This window comes from Triturus cristatus, chromosome 5_1 (genome assembly GCF_964204655.1).
Source record: "Triturus cristatus chromosome 5_1, aTriCri1.1, whole genome shotgun sequence".
Taxonomy (NCBI): Eukaryota; Metazoa; Chordata; class Amphibia; order Caudata; family Salamandridae; genus Triturus; species Triturus cristatus.
The window spans coordinates 577721385-577741510 of NC_140587.1; the positions used below are offsets into that span (position 1 = coordinate 577721385).

A 20126-nucleotide genomic window follows, 5' to 3' on the forward strand; every position below is an offset into this window, starting at 1 on the left:
CTGTTGTGACTCCGAAAGGGAGTACTTTGAATTGATAGTGTTGGCCGTCCACTACAAACCTTAGATATTTTCTGTGAGCTGTGTGAATGGGAATATGGAAATAGGTGTCCTTGAGATCTAGAGTAGCAAGGACGTTGCCTTGTGAAAGAAGAGGAAGGACCTGTTGGAGTGTAACCATGTGAAAGTGGTGCGATTGTATGTACAGGTTTAGAGGTCTGAGGTCTAGAATAGGCCTGAGAGATCCGTCCTTCTTTGGTATGAGAAAATACAGGGAGTAAACTCCTGTTTTTGTTGTTGCATGGGAACTGGTTCTATTGCACCCTTTTGTAAGAGGGAGATGACCTCCTGTTTTAGCAGAGCTAAGTGTTTTGAGGACATTGGGCGTTGTTTGGATGGTATGTGTAGGGGGGTAGAAATAAGTTCCAGACAGTAACCTGATTGAACTATTTGTTGCACCCACCTGTCTGTAGTGATGTTGGTCCAGACAGGCAGGAACTGTTGTAGTCTTCCCCCGACTGGAGTGGAATGGTCTGGGGGGAAAAGCAGGGAAGTCATTGGGTAAGGGTGGAGGCAGAGCGGGTGTTTATGGTCTTGCCTCTGCCTTTGCTGGTGTTGCCTCTGTATCCTCCTCTCTGGTAAATACAGACTGGGCGGGAGCCTTTTAAGAGGTGGAGGGGTTGTCTGAGGAGTAGCCTTTGGGGGTGCCCTTGTAAGGTGAGCGACGAAAGGAACCTCTGGAAGCTTGCAGCTGCAAGGCTCCCATTGATTTAGCTGTGTCCGTATGCTTTTTCATTTTTTCAAGGGTTGAATCCACATTTGGGCCAAATAGGTGCTCCTGATAAAAAGGCTGGTTGAGGATGGAGCTCTGAACTTCATGTTTAAAACCCGAGATGCGTAGCCAGGCATGCCTACGCAAAAGGACACTCGTGTTTACTGCTCTGGAGGCGGTGTCTGCCACATCAAGAGCGCAACGGATGGAGTTGTTGGTGATAAGCTTACCCTCTTGTATGAGTTCATTGGCCCTGTTTTTGTATTTATCTGGGAGGTGCTGCATTATAGACTCTAGTTCATCATAATGTGCCCTATCATACCAGGCTAACAGCGCTTGAGCGTTGGCGATGCCCCATATGTAAGCCGCTTGTGAGGCTGTTCTCTTGCCAGTGGCGTCCAAGAGTTTAAACTCCTTGTCGGGTGGTGGAGCGTCACCTGATGCCTGAGAATTGGCCCTTTTCCTAGCATTGGAAACTACCAGGGAGTCTAAGGGTACTGGGCCTTTAATGTAAGCTGGGTCGTCAGGCGCAGCTTTGTATTTTTTGTCGATCCTGGGGTGAATAACTCGAGCCCTAACAGGATCTTTAAAGACTTCAGGTGCATGCTTATTAACGCCTTTAAGCATAGGTAGTGTTGAGGTGGATCTTTGAGTGTCGTCAAATGTATCCATTAGGATGTCCTGCTCTATGGGGTCGGTATGCAAGGCAAATCCGTGGTATTGGGCACCTCTGTGGACAAGCTGATTAAAGCCCATGGTGTCCTCTGGAGGGGAAGGCCTGGAAGGGTAGATGTCATCCTGTGGAATATTAGGGACATCTGGAGCTTTATAGTCATCCCAGGGGTCTGGGGAAGAAGGTGGACTAGGATCCCCAAATGGCACATCGTCCGGACCCTCCCCCATGTCATCCAATGTGTCATCATTGTCTACTGGTGTAGGAGATGGTGTAGGGGAACGGTGTGGTGGAGGAGGTGGTGGAGGGGGAGGAAGTGGAGAAGGGAGTCTTAGAGGAGATGTAGCAATGTCCCTCTGTTTAGGTGGTGGAGCCAGTGCAGGCGCCTCTAGTGGTCTTTTCCTAGAACCAAGAGTCAATTGACCAGTTTTAGGATCCCTTATGAGAGTCTTTTGAGCAGGGTCTGGTATGAACAGCTCTTCTGCTGTAGATTGGTCTTTCGGTGCCGAGCGTTTCGGTTCCGTAGGCTTCTTCGGCACCGACTCTGTAGCGGTTCTGTGTTGTTTTGGTTTGGAACCGTGCGTCTTTACAGTCTGAGGCCTGTGGAACTTGTTGTTTTTTCGGTTCCGAGGCTTTCCTTGGCTCCGAATCAGAGCCCTTCGGGAGTGGTTTTTTGTTTGGCTCCGAATGTTTTTTCGGTGTCGACGAGTCGGCGCTTCTGGGTTTTGGTGCCGTGTGCTTGGATGTGGAAGCAGCTGTCGGCATGAAGGAGGAGGAGGAGGGCGGTTTCTTTTTCGGTGCTGGCGATTGTGTTTCGGTACCGACGGCAGGCTGACTAGAGCCTGAGCTGCCTGAAGGCTTAGTAGGCTTCTTTGCCGGGCCGAGAGGGCGGGGCATGGGAAGCAGTCTCTCGGTGTGCACCTGGGCCCGAAGGTGAAGGTGGGACCGAAGCATTTTTCGAGGGTGCAGGGATGGAGTCGGGGTCGACGTTCTTACTTACGACCCGCTGCACCGGAGTGATCTCTTCAACGTCGGAGTTGTCTGCTTCTGAGGCGCTGACTAGGCCTTCTTCGACCCGCTCTCGCTCCGTCACATCAACGCCCTCTTGGAAGATGTCGTTGGGGATTGATCTGGACAAGCGAGCCGTGGTTCTTTGTGCGCGTTTGTCCCGAATGGTCTTCGGCGAGCGGAAAGATGCACAAGCTGGACAGTCTCGGGCCTTGTGCTCTGGTAAAAGGCAGAGGTAGCATACCTCATGCAGATCGGTGTGGGGAAATTTCGACCCACATTGAGGAAACTTCTTTAATTGCGTCCTTTCCACGAGCCAGAAGCCAAGGCCCAGGTAGGCCCGAATGCCTTAGTCGACCATCGGAATCGAGGACTTCGATTTGGAGAGATGCGCGACGATTAGGGTTCGCGATCGAGACAATACCGTCGAAAGGGTGAAGGATTGCGCGTCGGAAGTGGAATCGGTAATGGTTCCGAACTGGAGCACGACAAACACATCCGAGCCCGATGGCGGAAAAAAACAATCTGAGGATGGAGCCGATGCCCATGCGCACTATAGTCCAAAGGAGGAGTCACCTGTCTCGTGACTTCCAAAGACTTTTCCAAGACAAAAACAAGTGCAAACATCCGGGCCCAACACCAGATGGCGTTCTATGCTGTGTGTGTGAACTGCAGCTCATTTGCCTCGAACACACAGTTTTGATTGTTTTCTGTCCTTCACCTCTATTTTTAGATTATCAATGGTGTGAAAGACCATTGCTAGTTTAGAAGGGTATCAAGGGAGAGCTTCTTAGCCCTCTCAAGGAAAACCTGCACCACACCACCCATGCTTACCTACAGATCCCTTCTTTGCTAAGTATTAGAAGACTACAGGGAGCAATCTTCATATATTCTGTACATGCCACAGGGAAACGGCCTGAAGAACGCGGGCAGAGCCACGTGTGCCGTTCCAAAGCAAGCGCAACCGCGCTTGCCTTAACCACACATATATGCCTTAAGACTATGCGCAGTCTAGATGCTGGAATGGGCGGGGGTGGGGACGGGGTAGTTGTTAGGGCTAAAGGAAGGTGACATAGGCTGTGATCTTTACCAAACATCCCTATAACTAACCATTCCTTTATCACAAAATTGTGTGGTAAAGGTTTGCATGGTAAAGGAATGCGATGTTCAGACGCATTAGTTGTTTAGGCAGCGTAGTAGAGGCACGTGTGGTTTAGCCATGCATGCCTCTGTCATACAACCCATGCCACAAGGCGTTTGGCTTCTGCACCAGGCACAGTCCGGCACCACAGTTCTTCCATGGCACTGGTCAATGTTCACCTGAGTCACCTTGTGCACCCATGCTACATTGCAGCCTTCTTACTTTTATTGTCGCTAGAGGATTCAAATTAGTTTGCGCTGGAGTTCACCTTTTCCTGTTACCTCATTGTCTGCAAATTCCACTGTCTCTATGTTGATCACTGTTAATTTTGCGGTTGCTAAAATGGCAGCAGTTTCAGCTCTGAAAACAGGTTCTTTTTAAAAAAAAAAAAAATTTAGTGACATTTTTGATACAACAACAACGAATCAGACAAACAAGCCAGTTACATATCCAGTAAGCGAAATGTTGTTTCAAATGTGTCCACTTTTACATGATGAGTCGTATATCGCGCCGCGACCAACCCCCCCGAACTCACATACATAACCCAAACAACCTCTGATGCCTTAGTATACATATTTGATCTCGGATGTAATACAAACATATACTTTCCAGACATATTTTCCCTGAGAGGGCCCATTACATTAGCTCATACCATATTTTACTCTCAGACTAGTGTCCTCGGCCAAGCAGTATTAGTGCGCATCTACAACCATGATTACGATGCTGTCTCTGCCAATGTCTCGACCTCCCCCCATGCGTCACTGCTCCAAGTCAGAAAAGGGTCCCAGATGTTCCGGGGTCTGGAGGCAGGCGGCAGCAACTCCAAATATGTACTTAGTTGGGTATGCCCGTAGGTGATGTCCCTAACCCATTCCTTAACAGTAGGCACTGTCCGTCTACCCCAATGCACTGCAACCTGACGCTTAGCGAATAGAAGGAGTAAGGCATGCAGCTTGCGCAGCCTGGGCGGCGAGTCCCTGACATACCCCAATAGACCCACCACAGGTGTTGGAGTCAGCGCCAATCCCAATATGTTATTCACTGAGTCAAAGATTTCCACCCAGAATGCAGCCACCCCGGGGCAGTGCCACGCCACATGCAAAAATGTAGCTGGTGCAAAACCGCATCTCCAGCAATCAGTTCCTGCTTGGAGACCCATACGATGGAGACTAACCAGAGTCCCGTAAAATCTGTGCAGGTACTTGAAGTCGTTCAAACGTATCTTATAATTCGGGGAAAGCTCCGTCAGCTGCCCACAGCAATACTCCTATTGTTCGTCTGATAAATCTACATCTAATTCTGCATTCCAATTTTGTAGAGAGTTCGGCGTCATGATCGGGGCGGAGTCTTGCATGCGAGTGTACAAACAGGTAACCAGTTTTCGCGAGGAGGGGAATTTCAGCAGATTTTCCAGTGCAGACAACGTCGGCGGTGCCTTCGGGAATTCCGCCCATAAAGAGTGACACGCTGTTCGAATTCTGTGATACAAGAAGCTTTCAGCGAATGTCACCTCCTGCTCCTCAGTTACGACAGGTAGAGGGTGAAACATGCACCCTGGATACAGGTCTTCAAACGTCTGGAGCTTCAGTTACGCAGCTAGTGACCTGCTGATGCTGTCCTGTACACAGGGCATCATTGGGTTCTGTAGCAGACGAACAGAGGGGGCATATATCAACGGGAGTCTTGCCCTCTTACGCAATTTGTCCCACGCCCAGCATAGGGTGCCAGCCGAATCTATATCCCCTCTGGGGCGGCGCGGTTTTTGATACAGTGCCACCTTAAGAGGGATCGGGCCATAATGTCCGCCTCGACCGCCACATGTGGCTGGAAAGGGGTCGGGTGCACCCAATAGTGTAGGAATTGAGCTTGCACGCATAGTGCGTATAGGTGCATATCTGGAGCACCCAGACCTCCCCGTTTCAACGGGAGAGTGAGAAGATCCCAGGAGGCTCTGACCTGCCCGCCCACCCACGTCAGTGTCAGGAGGTGAGACTTAAGTGTGTTCAAGAAGTGCTTTGTGACCGGGTGTCACCTGGCTAGGCTGAGCGGGAACGTACTGTGCCAATAACGAGAGAGGGAAAGTATCTTTTCCTGTTACTTTATTCGGAATTTTGTACTCAACAAAGCTTTAATGTGCACAAGGTCTGACTCTCCTACAGGGTTCCCAGTTCAGATAGATAGCCGTATGGTATGGTTCCCTTCTCCCTGGTTCGTGGGTTTAATTCTTTGGATCGGTCCTTCTCAAGGTTCTCCTAGGCGTCTGCGGGCGTCTTCTCCTTAGGGCAGGCTGCGTCCACGCTGTCCTCCCCACATGAAATGGAACGAAAGGTAAAGAGTGTCAGAGTAGTGTATAGCGGCGTAAGGCAGGGGTCCCAGGGTAGGAAGTGAGGGAGGGGGGTACCACCTTTGTGTCAGTGTGACGAGTAGTTACTACACAATACCAGTAGTGCTAGGGGTGAGGTGATCGGGGAAGGCGAGTAAACCGGGGCTAGCGCTTAGCTTTTGCACCCCAAGCCGGCCTCCCAACCCAACCCGCTACGCGGCTCCGTACCTGCGAGAGCCACACCTCTCCTGAGGTGTGGCTGGGCGAGTCGCCGGAACGTTGGCCCCCTGGCTCTCCTTCCTCCGGCTGTAGTCTGCAGGTTCGGGGCCGTTGTACGAACTCCTCTGCTTCTCGTCTTATTCGGTCCACGCTTGCTGCTCTCTCAGTCTCTTCCGGGTTTCCCGGCTCTCCGTCATCGTCTTCCCTTTTTCTGGTGACGTCCCGCTCAATGATTGGCTCCGCTTCTTCGTCATCATTCGAGGGGGCGTTGTCGTCGAAGGGCCGATGCCAGTTAAAGGAGACACTGCTTCCTGCATCTTCTTCCGTCCTCCAGTCGGATCCTGCTTTATTATGCGGACCTGCCTGAGAGAGGGAAGACAGTTCAAGACGGTCAGTGGTTGGTATCCACCAGTCCATGGGGCCCGTTTCAGTCTTGAGGGGTTGTTGTTGTTTCTCCTGGGGCTCCTGTTTACACACCTCCCCCCTATGCTGCTCCCGTTCGGGGAGAGGCGTGACACGTGACAGATAATTCGCATTGCCATTGGAACTTCCCCTACGATGTTTGACCTCAAAACTGTACGGCTGTAGGGTCAAGAACCATCGCATGATTCTAGGATTGTTCCCCATGTTTCGACACATCCATGTCAAGGGTTCGTGGTCTGTGTAGAGGGTAAATTTAGTACCATCTAAATATTATCCAAGTTTGTCCACCGCCCATTTTATTGCCAGACACTCCTTCTCGATAGTGGAATAGCGAGCCTCACGGGGAAACAGCTTCCTGCTGATGAACAAGACTGGGTGTTCCACTCCCTCGGGGGACAATTGGGAGAGGACCGCTCCTATCCCTCTGTCAGATGCATCAGTCTGAAGAATGAATGGGAGTGTAAAGTTAGGTGATACCAACACTGGAGCGGAGGTGATGATGTCTTTCAGTGTTTGAAAAGCCTCTATAGCTGCTTTGGAGGGGGCGGGTAAGGACGTGCCTGACTTCCGTTTCTTCAGGAGATCGGTTAAGGGTGCTGCCACGTCTGAAAAACGGGGAATAAATCTCCGATAGTACCCCACGAGACCGAGGAAGGCTCGGATCTCTTTTGGTGTAGTGGGGATTTGAGTGTTCTTAATGGCTTTCACCTTTTCCTCCTGCGGTTCGATTACCCCATGGCCGAGCATGTACCCCAGGTATTTCACTCTGTCAAACGCTATTTTGGACTTGCGGGAATTAACATGCAGTCCTGCTTCTGCGAGGCACCCTAGGATTTGTCTCAGGTTATGTAGGTGTTGGTCCCATGAGCGGCTATAAATCACTATGTCGTCTAGATAAGCGGCAGCACATGCTCGATGGTTTTGTAGCACTGTATTCATGAGCCTTTGGAACGTCGCTGGTGCTCCGTGAAGGCCAAATGGCAACACAGTGAACTCGTATAGGCCGTCCGGTGTGACGAAGGCGGTTTTTTTACGATCTTTTTCTCGCAGTGGGACCTGCCAGTATCCTTTTGTCAGATCAAGGGTACTGATAAACTGGGCGTCCCCTAACCGTTCTATCAGTTCGTCTACCCTGGGAATAGGATAGGCGTCGAAGGTGGATATGTTATTTAGGGCGCGAAAATCCACACAAAACCTTGAGGACCCATCCGGCTTGGGCACCAGGACAATGGGAGAACACCAATCGCTCTTTGACGCCCTTATAACTCCCAATTTTAACATGTCCTGTACCTCCTTCCGGATGGCGTCCCGTCTGGCAGCTGGAATGCGATAAGGACGCTGTTTCACGGTTTTACCCGGTTCTGTCTCTATGGCATGTTCTGCAAGAGAGGTCTTCCCGGGTGTGTCTGAAAAAGTGGACACGAACTCTCTGAACACTGATTCTAGCTCGCTCTTTTGTTTACATGTCAGGGTAGGATTAACCACGAGGTGTTTCCTTGTGGACGCTTCCTCGGTGATAGAGGAGGCGAAACGGATGGAGGGGGGGGGGGGGGGGGGGTGTCGACCGATCCATTTCTTTAAAAGGTTAATGTGGAAGCATTGTGTTTTCCGTCTGTTCATTTGTAGGCGGTAGGTGGTTTGCCCAATGGTTTCTACGACGTGAAAAGGACCTGACCACTCGGATTTGGTTTTGCCTAGGCTGGAGGGTATCTTTACCAACGCCCAATCCCCCTGACTTAGATATCTCCATTTTTTTCCCTTATCATAGAACGTCTTCTGTTTACGCTGGTTTTTTTCGAGGTTCGAGTATGCTAGGTCTCTGAGTTTCCCTAATTTCGCACAGAGATTACTGGGTATAGTCGAGGAAGTGGGTGGATTCCTCCTTCTCCTGTCTTTCCCATGCCTCTTTTGTCATTTCCAAGAGAGACCTGGGCTGTCTTCCGTATAACATCTGGAAAGAGGAACAACCCAGGCTACTCTGGACCTGACTCCGGAGGACATAGAGGGCTAAAGGAAGCAGACGGTCCCACTCTCTTCCTTCGACGGTCAGCATTTTTCGTAGCATGCGTTTTAAGGACCCGTTGTATCTCTCAACTAATCCGTCCGTCTGTGGGTGGTACACGGAGGTCTTTAGGTGTTTTATGTTGAGTGTCTTACACACTTCTTTCATTAATTTAGAGACGAATGGGGAGCCTTGATCCGTTAGGATCTCTTTGGGGAATCCTACTCGTGAAAACAGTTCTATTAAGCATGTTGCTATTGCTGTGGTGGTCGGGGACCTCAAGGGAAAGGCTTCGGGGTATCTCGTGGAGTAGTCAACGACTAATAGGGCATACACGTGCCCCTTCTTCGTTCGGGGAAGGGGTCCTATCAAATCCATCCCAATACGGGTGAACGGGGTCCCGATTATGGGTAAGGGCTGCAATGGTACAGCCGGGGGTTTGTACGAGCTCTGGCGTTGACAGGTTTCACATTGTTGGCAATAGTTTAGCAGATCCTGATATACCCCCGGCCAATAGAAGTGTCTTAGGACTGCCTGTGTCGCTTTCTCTGCCCCCTGGTGTCCTGCCGTTAGGTGGGAATGGGCATAGAACAGTATCTGATCCCTGAACTCACGGGGGACCAACAGTTGGGGTTCAGAGGTCTGGTCCTTAACTAGATACAGCAAACCGTCTTTGACTAAGAAGTAAGGAGGAGGTGGAGGAGTCTGGTGGACGGTGACCCCGGCGTCCCACGCATGTCTAAGGGTATTATCGTTTTCCTGGGAAAACCTGAAGCTTTTATCGATTACCCAGGGTTCTGAATTGGCCAAGGCCGAAGCGACTTGCGTACTTCTTTCTGGCTTCGGCGGAGCCTGCTTGGTGTGGCGTTTAGTTATGCTATGGAATAATGTCAGGAATTGGGTGTTGTCCGTTCCTATGATTAATTCTTCCGGTAAATTACCCATGACCCCCACCCGGAGCGTGTAAGGGGTCCCTCCATCTATGGTTATGGTCACTGTGGCTACCGGGTATGTTTTGACGTCCCCATGTACGCATCGGATGTGCACTACCGCCCCTGGGATGATATCTTGGGGTTGTACTAAGTCCCTCAGGATGACTGATTGTTTACAACCGGAGTCCAACAATGCTTTTATGTGGTATCCGTTGATACTAGCACTTACATAAAAGGCTGGTCCCATCTCCGCGTTGTACAGTACGGCTCTTGGGGCGTATCCGATGTCCATAGGCTCCTCTGCTGGTTTGTTGTGGGGGCATGCTCTTGCGATATGGCCCCAACCCCCACAATCAAAACATTGGGGACCTTTAGGGTGAAAGGCTTCTGCTGGCTTGGGCCGTCTCCTGGGAGGCTCAAGAGGTCATCGCCTGATAGGTCTAACGAACTTCCCAGGTAGTGGTCGATACCCCTTTTCTGAGTCTCCTGTGCCTGTTTTCGGTTGTGCTCTGGCGAACGTGGCAGCCATCTCCATGGCCTCCTTCGTGCTAAAATTCGCGTGTTGTCGCAACCACCTTTGCGTGTGGTACGGCAGGTCATCTAAGAATTGTTCAAGATATATCTTGTCCTGGATTTCCTCCTTAGAACACTCTTCCGGTTTAAGCCACTTGTCGGCCGCGAACTTTAAGCGATAGAACAACGTCTTAGGGTTTTCACCTGGCTGGCCTTTGTCTCTTCGGAAGCGTAGCCGATACGCCTCCTCATCCAACCCAAGGTGATCCAAGATGACCTTCTTTATTTCGCCGTAGGGTGTAGTGCCGGTTGGGTTGGCGACTTGATACGCCGCTTGGGCTTCCCCAGTTAGTAAAGGGGCGAGAAAATATGGCCATTTCTCAGGGGGCCAGCTGCAAGCTCTTGCCGCCCTTTCAAAGTTGGTGAGGTAGGCGTCCGGATCGTCCCCTTGTACGAACTACTGTAGAGCCACCCCTGCTGGACCATGGTGGGAGGTGCGTGGCACAGGGTGGGGACCAGCCGCTTGCTCGGCAGCAATCTTGTGTAGCCCCTCTAACTGTGCGGACATGGAATTCGAAAAGACCTCGCGGTCTGCCTGTGCCGACGTGAGCTGTCTTTCCAGGGCCCATCCCAGCTTGTCCTGGGCCTGTACTATGTGCTGAATAAGAGCGTCCATTTTTGTCAATGGAGAGGGTCCCAGGTTTCGGCACCAATAACGAGAGAGGGAAGGTATCTTTTCCTGTTACTTTATTCGGAATTTTGTACTCAACAAAGCTTTAATCTGCACAAGGTCTAACTCTCCTACAGGGTTCCCAGTTCAGATAGATAGCCGTATGGTATGGTTCCCTTCTCCCTGGTTCGTGGGTTTAATTCTTTGGATCGGTCCTTCTCAAGGTTCTCCTAGGCGTCTGCGGGCGTCTTCTCCTTCGTCCTCCAGTCGGATCCTGCTTTATTATGCGGACCTGCCTGAGAGAGGGAAGACAGTTCAAGACGGTCAGTGGTTGGTATCCACCAGCCCATGGGGCCTGTTTCAGTCTTGAGGGGTTGTTGTTGTTTCTCCTGGGGCTCCTGTTTACACCGGGAGCGGTATGTTGACAAACAGATACAAAAAGTTTGGTAAAATGATCATTTTAGCCAGGGCTATTCTGCCTGCCAGAGACAGTGGTAGCTTTGCCCATAGTTTCACTTTGTTATCCAGCCATACCATCATACGGCCGTAGTTTAAGCGCCATACTTCCTGCGTGTCCCGACTCACCCAGATCCCAAAGTACTTAACCTCACCCGCCTCCCAATGCAAGGGTAACTCCGATGTCACCAGGGGGGTGCCATCAGTCAACGGAAAAATCACCTATTTGGCCCAGTTGATGCACACACCTGAAAGCACGCCAAAACAAATGAATTCCCTCAGCAGCGGGTCTAGGTTGTCTTCAGGATTTATGATATACAACGTAACATCGTCTGCATACAGGGAAATAAGCAGGTTACGGGAGCTAAAGCCAGACAACAGACCATTGACTCGTACACGCGCCGACGGGGAGGTGTACAACAGCTGGATGCACCGTATAAAAAGTGGGCTAAACCCCATTTGTTTTATAATGGAGAATAAATATGACCTTTCGAGGGTGTTGAACGCTTTAGTGGCATCCAAGAATACCACCGCAGCCTTTTCATCTGGATGCAGGTAGTGAAGAACTGAGAAAATCGTTCTTAAATTGTGGGATGTGGATCGCCCCGGGATGAACCCCGATTGGTCTGGAAGCACTATCAATGGTAAAAGTGGTTGTAATCTGTTTGCCAAAAGTTTTGCAAATATTTTTACATCTACATTTATCATGGAGAGGGGACGGAATGAATCCAGCTCCTCCTCCAGTTTGCCTGGTTTTAAAAGCGTGACGATCGCCGCTTCCCTCATGGACTTAGGCAGTATCCCCGTCTCCAGTGCTTCTCCATAAACTTTCAATAGTCGAGGCGCCAGCTCCTCAGCATAAGCCTTATAGAAAGCTGTGGTTAGACCATCTGGTCCGGGAGCCTTGCCCATAGGTAAACTTCTAATGACCTGTGTCATGTCTTCAACAGTGAACGGGAGGTCCATGTATTGCCTATGTGAGTCATTAAACCAAACCAGTGCCAATGTGTCAAGAAATGCATCCAGCTCCTCCGGACATGAACCCTGAGTGGTCGTGTATAGCTGTTTGTAGAACTTAGCGAATGCGCCCGACACCTCCGTGTGCCCCCTTACCATGACCCCCTGCGGGTTTCGGATCTCATGTACAAACGTCGCTGACCTAGATGGTCGAATCATCCCTGCAAGGGTACGACCCAGTCTATCTCCCTCACCATACCTGCGCACTTCGGCGTATTTGATCAGGAATTTCGTTTCACGCTGCGCCCCTTCCGCATAGTCCACAGAAGAGCCTTCAGCTTCTGTGACACAGAGTCAACTGTAGAGCAAAATACCCCCTCTAGTTCCTTAATTTGGGCCTCCAAAGATGTCAGCGTGCCACGGATCGCCTTAAGTACCCCCGCCTGTCGTGCAATGCATTGACCTCTGATTACCATCTTAAAGGCCTCCCAGAGTGAAGCCTCAGTCTCTACCGACCCTTCATTGTTAGTATAATAGTCAGTGGTATCTCCCCGGATCTCTTCCCTGATATCCTCATCCAACAATGCATGTGGTGGGAGTCACCATGAAAACGCCCAGGGGAGCGACCCCGGGATCGTCAACCGCAACATGCACGGGGCATGATCCGATAACGTACGCGGCAAATGCGAAACATCAGTAGTCCAGGCTGCCACATCTCTCGACACCAGCCAAAAGTCCAAGCGGGACCACGCACAAAGGAAATCCGATATACACGTGCCTTCCCACGCCTGGGGGTTTCGACAGCGCCAAATCCACAAGATTCCCATCTCGGACTATAGACTGCAGGACTGCACTAGCAGCCGGGTGCAAAGTGCGAGCAGTGCCCTTTCTATCCATCGCATCATCCATAATGGCGTTAAAGTCACCCCCCCACAACACAGTTTCAGGATCCCTATGTTCCTCCCTCACTCTCCAATCAACCCCCTGTCGAATCAGTACGGCCACTCCCCTGGCATAATTGGAATATATGGACGTGTACGATTGGCCCTATCTACGATGGCGCAGTTTCGGAGAGGGAATATTATTCAGATGCGTTTCTTGTAACAGACATACGTCAACATTATGCCTAGACAAATAGGCATGCGCTAGCCTGGCCTTGCGACAGTCATTAAGCCCTCTAATATTCCATGTTAACAAATTCAGAGGCTGTGCGTGTGAGCCTCCTGACAAAGTTCCACAATGAGTGGCAGGCGCGCCGCCGCGGGATTAAGCAAATCGGTATAGGTACACTGTGGCTTACTATTCAAAATCGCACTGGTATCAAAAAACCAAACTATCCCCAAACTCCATCCCCCTCCCACTCCAAACCCCAAATCAGGTTGCAGAATTACCCATCCTAACAAACACAAACACCCCCAACTCTGGACCTTGTAAAGGAAATCTCCCATAGGGGGCATGGTGGCAGTAGCAATCACCCCTGAGTGAACAGGGTGGGCGGGAAAACTGCAGTGCGGTCATGAACCCATTCCTGACATCCCAAAGGCAAAAATATCAAAGATAAAAATACCATCATATTGACCCACTATTGCGTTATAGTAAAACATTACATATTACAACAGTACAATGAACATGCATATAAGTCAATGAGGAGCAAAGGCTATACTAGTCATTGTCGCTGATGTTTCCAGATGCTGGCTTCGATGATCCACTAGCTTATTTACCCTTCCGCCCTCCAACATGCTTGGTGAACTTAAGTGCGGATTTGGCATCCGTAAAGTAATGTGTGGTACCATCATATGAAACCTTCAACTTTGCAGGGCAAAGCAAAGAGTACGGGATCTGCGCCTGAAGGAGTATGCGTTTTGCCTGTGGGAACTCGCGTCTCGCCGCCTGCACAGCTGGGGTAAAATCCAGATCGAATGACACAGCATTACCCTGATAGGAAAGTTGACCTTTCTCTCTTGCCAGTCGCAGTATAGTGTCTCGGTCCTGATAGTTCAATAGCTTGGCTAATATCGGCCAAGGTGGTGCCCCGACCGGAGGCCTCTGGTCCCAGGGACCTGTGCGCCCTTTCCACCACGAAGATAGGGGACAGCTGGGGTCAAACGGCGTTTGCAGTAGCGTCATCACATAGCTCTCCATCCTGTCAATCGCGGTGGTCTCCGGAATCCCAGTAATGCGTAGGTTGTTTCTGCGCGACCTCGCTTCTAAATCATCATTTTTGGCACGAATAATTCCCAATAGTTTCTCCATATTCAACAAATGTTCTTTTGTTTCCACTTGGAATTCATGGAATTCAGTATGCCGATTGTCCAGAGTATCTAATCGGGTTTCATGCACCTGTACCTGGGCTTTGACCGAGTCCAACTGCGAGGTCAGGGTATCCAGCTTAGAATCAATATTACGCAGGCTTGAGCGCATCTCTAGCATAAGAGTACGCAAATCTTCCCCCCATCCTCAGCGTGCAGCTCCTGCTGTTCCTCTGGCTGCACATCAGAGAGTGCCTCAACATAACGTGTGGCCCTCTTATCAAATGTCAGTCTCGGCTGCTTGGCGTCGTGCTTCCCTTCGTGCGCCGAATCACCAGCACCCAGCAACAGCCAGGTAAGGACCAGAACCCCAGGCGGCAAGTGTAAGTTCCAGGTGCCCCACGTTCGACCTTCACAGAGCCTACATCCCAGTGCGGGGCACAAGCGCTGCTCCTCACAATTCTAGGGCGCACTGTACATCTTCAGCGCTGCGTCAATCGTCTGCGTCCTTCTGCGACAGCCAAATCTATGCAGGAGTGGTAGGCTCAGTATGATGGCCGTTCTCAGCAACACACCACTCAAGGAACCCGGGGCCGCAAAAGAGTTATCCCCGCACAAGCGCTTATACACCAGTTAGAGGGTCTAAGCACCAAGGCACAGCAGCAAGGCATTCCCACCAGGGATCAGAGCTATGCAACTCCGCCGTGCCGGCTCATCTGGGCTGCTACTCGACCCCGGCAGACTAGGATCCGCCCAAAATCAATGGCCCATTCGCAGTGTCGCCGCTGCATTTGCTGACCCCAAATCTGGTCGCACCACAGTCACCACGCAGCACTGACCTACCGCCGAGGAGCAGTATTAAATCCTCATCAAATGGCACACCTGGTTCAAGCGCTAACAGCACGCCACAGGGCTCCGCCACAAACAGGGGAGAGGACGGGGGGTCGCGCTACTTTCTTGCCTGCAACTAACGGCGTCGCGTCCAAGATGGCGCCTCCGGGCCCCTCGATCCGCGCCTGTGTTCTCCAACGCCGCTCTAAGGTCTCGCCGTCGGCATCAAACTCATCCGGGCCTACCAGTCCGCAAGCACACCTCCAGTGCAGCTCCGCACCACCTCTTTCGGTAGCGGCCGGCGTCACTCGGGCCAAATCACCGCTCTCATAGGCCCACTTTGTTTCCACAGCACCAGGCTCGATTTCGGGGCCGCCAACCGCCGCCGTCACCTGAGGCAGGCTCAGAAGCCACAGTGAACCTTCATCTCTATCTCACGACTCCAGGCCCGCCCGGGACAGACTTCGGAGCAATGCAGGAGTGGGCAGATGGATAAGGGAGTCCGTTACAGCTCCACGTCCCCCACCGTAATGTAGGATTATGAGAGGATTGTTATCCCAGCCTGCGGAGCGCACTCAGAGAGCGGCCATTCCGCTGCTCGGCAGACCACGCCCCCCCTGAAAACAGGTTCAATTAATTGTGGCACCTGCTCTGGCAAGTATTCCTCTTTGATGGATCTGGGTTCCCAGAAGCTGCACCAATGATATCTCCTCTACAACTGACCACAAGACAGAGGCTGTCACCGATCCGACACACTTTGTGTGTGGCCTCACAGTCCTCTCATAGCTCTCTTGGTGTGCAGATGACTAGGAATCTCTTCAGTTAGTCTCCATCGCCACAGCTTCTTTCCATTGTTTATATGCTGGGTTGTTGGTGAATAAAAACAAACCTGGACAGAGAAGCACTTGGCAACTTAGGAGCAGTCCAAAATGTAATCAAGAAGTGGAGAATGAAAGGGAAGACTATGAACAATTATAGTCTATTCCCCTTCCAGTCCACACTTTCTGGTTTGTTTTCTCTTTCAGGTGGTGGCAGGGAGGATGGATGGGCTGCTCCTCCTGCCTTTCCTCCCACCAACAGAAAAAAAGTTTCGCAAGTTAGTGGGGATGGCTAGGGAGGAGCAGAGGCCAGTAGCACTGCTCGTAGCCCCACCAACATGCATGATCCTTCTATGGAGTACCTCCCAGGACCAACCACTATGCTTCATGAGAGATCCAGATGCATATTGGGTGATCCAGATGCATACGAGGTGTCTCAGAAGTTAACAGAGGGTTCCCTAATTAAGGAGTTTGCTGATGTCCAGAGAAGATGAGGCCCCAGCACACTTCTTCACCCCACTCCCAGCCAGATAAGGATGTTGATGGCCGACTTAGGGGGTGGAGGGGGGGTTTAAGTCAGCAGGGCAGTGAAATAGTTAAAATGCTTCCATTATACACTCTTGTAACACTTCTCTGTGCATGCATAACTGAAAAGCACACAATTTTAGACCGAAAAATAATACCTTCACATACACTCAAATAGAAAACATAATAACTGCATGCATTTTAAATAAATGTAATGAAACATAAGCAAAACTGTGGAGTTCAGCAAGTGGTAACCCTATAAAGTATTCCTAAATTACTGCTAGTGATAATTGTGTACTACTACCTGGTTTTTGGAGCTGTTGCGATTGGTCTTCTAATAGACCGCCTATGGAACTCATCATCATAATCTGTTGATACGTCTCTTTCTTGCAACTCCCTGAGGGGCCTGTAATAATATTGATAATAATTTGTGAATTTATGAAGCACTCTTATCCAATCAGGTTTCAATTACTTGGTGTTCAATTCTGTTACCCAATTAAAACAGATATTCATTTTTCAAAAAGATACGCGTTGCAACTAGTGTATGAAAGACTCAATAGGTTAACTGTATTAAGCCTAGAAACTATGACCCTCAGAGCTACTACGATCCTACATCTGGTGTTCAAACAAGATGAACAGCTCTGGCTTGTGGTATGTGCAGATCACAGCGGCAAATCCATCCATTTTATTCCAGAATTTCAGATCCGCTTACTGATGTACTAAAAATGTGTGATTTATGGCATATCTGATGATTTGTGGCAATTTGTAAGTACAGCCCTTAAGCCTTTATAGTTTCGACAAACATTTTCAAAACATGCCAGACATCAGAGTAGAAGATATTTCAGTTGAAGCATGTCTACTCAGAGTTCATTTTAAATTTTAAGTGCTTCTCACATCAACACATTATTTTACTAAAATTGAGGCTCCATTGCTTTTCTATTCCTCATTAGGTTTCGCTTGTGATGTGCTTGTAAAATCTTGTGTATTCAATATATCTTAAAAGGGGATTCTTATCAGTTCCCATAGACAAATTACTGTGTTCAATCGCTCTTGTGGGGAACTTTTTTATTTTGTTTACTTCCTCTGGTTGCACGCATTTACAAAACTTTTAATAAAGCTGTTCACAATGTTTAAGCCTCATTAATTGTCAAAATAAGTACTCTTCCCACGGAAAAGGCAAGACAGCTTCTAAAGGTATGCTGGAATGCTTGCTTTTTATTACTTAGTTGTGTAAAGCAGATGCTTTAGCCTTAGAACGTGTGTGCCATTTCATATTCGTACCTCAGTACCTTTCTTTGCACTTTGTAGGCATTATTACATTGATTTTGTCAACTTAACCTATTTGGTCATTTAGATCAAAATCTGAGTGCTGTAATAAACATTGCACGTTAAAAATAAAGTTACTATACAAGAACTATGCTATATTTTACTACTAACAGGCAGCTACAAGTGCAGTTACCTTGCAGACAACAGGGCCATGATTTGAATGGTGCAGCAGGTGCAGAGGCACTGGGCCCAAAAGATGTCAGAACTCCTCTAAACACATATTATTGTTATATTTGACTACTAAAGAGGCAGTCACAATTGCAGTTACCTTGCAGTTAAAAGGGACTTGATTAGAAAGGTGCAGTGGCAGCGGGGCCAAAAGCTCTAGGGTCCCCACTAAACCCAGATTACTGTTAAAATTTAAAACAAAATAGGCAGTCACAAGTGCAGTTACCTTGTGAACAACAGGGATATGATTTCACTGGTGTAGCAGGTGCAGTGGCACCGGGCCCAAGAGTTGTCAGAATCCTCTAAACACCTAGTATTGCTATATTTTACAACTAAACAGGTAGTAAGTCAGAAGTGCAGTTATCTAGCAAGCACTAGGGTCATGATTTTAATAGTGTTGCAGGTGCAGTCTCAACGGGACCAAAAGCTCCACACACCCCATTAAACACCTAATATTGCTATATTTTACTACTAAACGGGCAGTCACAATTGCAATTAGTTTGCAATTGAAAGGGGCGTAATTTAAATGGAGCTGCAGGTGCAGTGCCACTGGGGCCAAAAGTTGTCATAACTCCACTGAACACCTAATATTGCTATATTTTAAAACTAAACAGGCAGTCGCAAGTGCAGTTATCTAGCAAGCACTAGGATCATGATTTCAATAGAGCAGAAGGTACAGTGGCACCGGGCCGAAAAATTATCAGAATTCCTCTAAACACATTATATTGCTATATTTTACAACTAAAGAGGCAGTCATAAATGCAGTTATCTAGCAAACACTGGGGTCATGATTTCAATAGTGGAGCAGTGGCACTGGGACCAAACGTTCCATGCACCTCACTAAACACCTAAATATTGCTATATATTATTCCTAAATACGCAACCACAAGTGCAGTTTACCTTGCATTTAAAAGGGGCTTGATTTGAATGGTGCTGCAGGTGTAGTGACACTGGGGCCAAAAGCTCTTGGGGCCCCACTAAACCCAGATTATTGCTAAATGTTACTACTAAACAAGACAATCACAAGTGCATTTATCTTCTTTTTTTTTTTTATTGAAAAAACAAAAAAATTATGTGAACACAGCTGTTTGCCTACAACCCGGAGGCCGGCAGCCTGCAGTACATAAATAACCTTTCAAAAGGAGACAGCTTGTATGCCTACAACCCCACGGGCCGGCAGCGATTGAGTATTGTACGGGCATCGTCCTCCAGGTCCATTGGCAGCACTATTACAGCTTATGTCGTACATATACGCTGATTAATCATGACAAACAATCCTTCCCTCCCCCCTACCTTGTCCAAGTTTTGATGGTGTCACCCTATGTAGCGTGTGGTACGTGTAACTGCCATGTCCCAGCTTGCACTCTCCTCCTCTCCATGACCCTTGTCTCCAAGTACTCTGTTCTCTACATCCCCACACTCAAGATTCAGGCCCTAGTGAGTCCATGCCGACTCTGAGTACACGTCACGATTTGCAGTTCTTCCCTGCTTATTTCCTTAAAAGGTCTGACCCCCCTGCACCCAGCCATGCCTCGAATGGTTTCCAAATGTCTACAGGCCTGGATCTACTTGGCATTAGCTCCCAGTAGTTGGTAAGTTGGTCTTTACAGTATATTACTGTGCTAACCCATGCAGTAATAGTGGGAGGCTGCTGCTTCTTCCAGTGGATTGCCACCTGCCTCTTTGCTAGCAGCAGCAGCATGGCCGCGAGCCTCAGAGAGCCTCTCGGAACCTCAGATACAAAGCCCAGAAGTGCTGTCAGTTGGGTGGCCCGAATCTGGTTTTTGGTAATGCATCTGATATGCTCTATGACACTCTCCCAGAAGCCCCTTATCGGACCGCACTCCCACGCCAAGTGTAAGAATGTGGCGTCTGGGGCCCCACATCTCCAACATCGCGCGTCTGGGTGAACACCCATGCGATGCAGTTGAGAGGGCGTACGATACAGCCTGTGCAGGAAATTAAAGTGGATTAATCTCAGTCGGTAATTGGGGGATAGCTCCTCCAACTGTGAGCAGCAGTCATGCCACTGCTTATCTGTGATAACTTGGTTTAGGTCTTTCTCCCACTCTGCCCTGGACGTACACTCGACAACGGGCGATTCTTTTTGCGTTATGGTATAA

The 20126-nt window shown here is 49.4% G+C and overlaps 1 protein-coding gene across 5 annotated transcripts in view; it reads right to left on the reverse strand.

Moving 5' to 3' along the window:
* Positions 1–20126, reverse strand: part of CSPP1 (centrosome and spindle pole associated protein 1) — a 1290317-nt gene that overhangs the window by 938494 nt on the left and 331697 nt on the right. Inside the window, exon 9 of one of the 5 annotated variants that reach the window (XM_085605494.1) lies at positions 16814–16915. The exons of the other annotated variants lie outside the window; for them this stretch is intronic. Coding sequence (XP_085461620.1) covers positions 16814–16915 — 102 coding nt within the window. The remainder of the gene's footprint in view (positions 1–16813; positions 16916–20126) is intronic. 5 annotated transcript variants of the gene reach the window in all.